We start from the raw sequence: 2,678 nt of genomic DNA on the forward strand, positions 1-2,678 counted from the left end.
TTTTACAACATTAATCTCTCTGAAAGTACACCAGAGAACACACACAAGAGAGAAACGTTATAGCTGTGATCATTGTGGGAAGAGTTTTGTTTATGCTTGCCATCTGACTCAACACCAGAGAACACACACAGGAGAGAAACCTTATAGCTGTGATCAATGTGGGAAGAGATTTGCTACATCTGGCCACCTGACTCTACACCAGAGAACACACACAGGAGAGAAACCTTATAGCTGTGGTCAATGTGGGAGGAGATTTGCTACATCTGGCCACCTGACTCTACACCAGAGAACACACACTGGAGAGAAACCTTATAGCTGTGGTCAATGTGGGAGGAGTTTTAGTCGATCTGGAGATCTGACAGTGCACAAGAGAATACACACAGGAGAGAAACCTTATAGCTGTGATCAATGTGGGAAGAGTTTTACTTCATCTGGCAATCTGACTCGACACCAGAGAACACACACAGGAGAGAACTCTTATAGCTGTGATCAATGTGGGAAGAGTTTTGTTTATGCTTGCCATCTGACTATACACCAGAGAACACACCCAGGAGAGAAACCTTATAGCTGTGATCAATGTGGGAAGAGTTTTGTTTATGCTTGCCATCTGACTATACACCAGAGAACACACACAGGAGAGAAATCTTATAGCTGTGATCAATGTGGGAAGAGTTTTGTTTCATCTAGCCATCTGACTATACACCAGAGAACACACACAGGAGAGAAATCTTATAGCTGTGGTCAATGTGGGAGGAGTTTTAGTCGATCTGGAGATCTGACAGTGCACATGAGAATACACACAGGAGAGAAACCTTATAGCTGTGATCAATGTGGGAAGAGATTTGCTGCATCTGGCTACCTGACTCTACACCACAGAACACACACAGGAGAGAAACCTTATAGCTGTGGTCAATGTGGGAGGAGTTTTAGTCGCTCTGGAGATCTGACAGTGCACAAGAGAACACACACAGGAGAGAAATCTTATAGCTGTGATCAATGTGGGAAGAGTTTTACTTCATCTGGCAATCTGACTCGACACCAGAGAACACACACAGGAGAGAAATCTTATAGGAGTTTTACAACATTAATCTCTATGAAAGTACACCAGAGAACACACACAGGAGAGAAATCTTATAGCTGTGATCAATGTGGGAAGAGTTTTAGTCGATCTGGAGATCTGACAGTGCACGAGAATACACACAGGAGAGAAACCTTATAGCTGTGGTCAATGTGGGAAGAGTTTTGTTCAATCTGGCCATCTGACTCAACACCAGAGAACACACAGGATTGAAATCTCATAGCTGTGACCAGAGATAATCTGATAAAAGATCTCTGATCAAAAGATTAGAAAATACATAAATGAAGTAGTTGTTTCATGATTTCAATGAATTAATGTCACAATGTAGAATTTTTTAACATTGTAGTAGGAGTATTGTAATGATTTCACAATGTAGAAGCCTAACTTCACTTATGAATTGATATCAACATGTTATGGATATTAGCCTAATGGGGAAAAATCCAGGCTCTGAAATGGTACCCCCGGACAGGGCCAAACAGGAAGGATATAACCCCACCCACTTTGCCAAAGCACAGCCCCCACACCGCTAGAGGGATATCTTCAACCACCAACTTACCATCCTGAGACAAGGCTGAGTAAAGCCCACAAAGATCTCCGCCACGGCACAACCCAAGGGGGAGCGCCAACCCAGACGGGAAGATCACGTCAGTGACTCAACCCACTCAAGTGATGCACCCCTCCTAGGGACGGCATGAAAGAGCACCAGTTTGCCAGTGACCCAGCCCCTGTAATATAGGGTTAGAGGCAGAGAATCCCAGTGGAGAGAGGGGAACCGGCAAGGCAGAGACAGCAAGGACGGTTCGTTGCTCCAGAGCCTTTCCGTTTACCTTCACACTCCTGGGCCAGACTACACTCAATCATATGACCTACTGAAGAGATGAGTCTTCAGTAAAGACTTAAAGGTTGAGACCGAGTCTGCGTCTCTCACATGGATAGGCAGACCATTCCATTCAAATGGAGATCTACAGGAGAAAGCCCTGCCTCCAGCTGTTTGCTTAGAAATTCTAGGGATAATTAGGAGTTGTGTTACACTTACCACGTTGGTGACCCACTTGAATCAAAATGCAACACTTCAAAATGTAGCGTGCTGTTTTCTACAAATTGTCCTCTAACCAGGGATGTACTCCCAGGGATGTACTCCCAGATTCCGTGAGGTTTTTGAGCTGTTAGTTTTAACAGGACGTGCAACCTCATCTCTCTCCTCTCTCACAATTTTTTTTAGCATGATATCGATGAGTGATGACAAATAAGTGCTGCATTCCCTTGTTTAGCGACCCCTAAATTTAATGCATCACTCCCAAATGTAGCTGACTCTTCTGCAGGTTGTCCTCTAACCAGGGAGGTAAATTATATCTCCCATTTCCATGTGTTTTTTTTGTTGTGTCAGTTTCAACAGCACGTACAACCTAATTTCCCCCCTATTCGATATCAGTGATTTATTGCTATTTGTCAAAACAACAGTGTTTCTGGTGCTTGTGCAGTTTATAAGGAGCTTGTTTTAAAAATACAAGTAATGTGATTATTGTGGCAGATGTTTGTGTAAATAGCACATGTTATGTTTAGGTTTTCAATTTATCCCCAAACTGTTCCTGCATATTGG

The 2,678-nt window shown here is 43.2% G+C and overlaps 1 protein-coding gene across 1 annotated transcript; it reads left to right on the top strand.

The window, feature by feature from the left end:
- Positions 1–48: 48 nt before the first annotated feature.
- On the top strand, positions 49–1,301 carry LOC139396402 (zinc finger protein ZFP2-like; the record flags this gene model as incomplete). The annotated part of the gene is made up of 2 exons (XM_071143440.1): positions 49–1,041; positions 1,190–1,301. Coding segments are annotated over 2 exons (1,105 nt in total), but the record flags the coding sequence as incomplete, so codon positions are not given.
- Between the last annotated feature and the right edge of the window lie 1,377 nt (positions 1,302–2,678).

The sequence above is a fragment of the Oncorhynchus clarkii genome, unplaced genomic scaffold (genome assembly GCF_045791955.1).
Source record: "Oncorhynchus clarkii lewisi isolate Uvic-CL-2024 unplaced genomic scaffold, UVic_Ocla_1.0 unplaced_contig_417_pilon_pilon, whole genome shotgun sequence".
NCBI classification, from domain to species: Eukaryota; Metazoa; Chordata; class Actinopteri; order Salmoniformes; family Salmonidae; genus Oncorhynchus; species Oncorhynchus clarkii.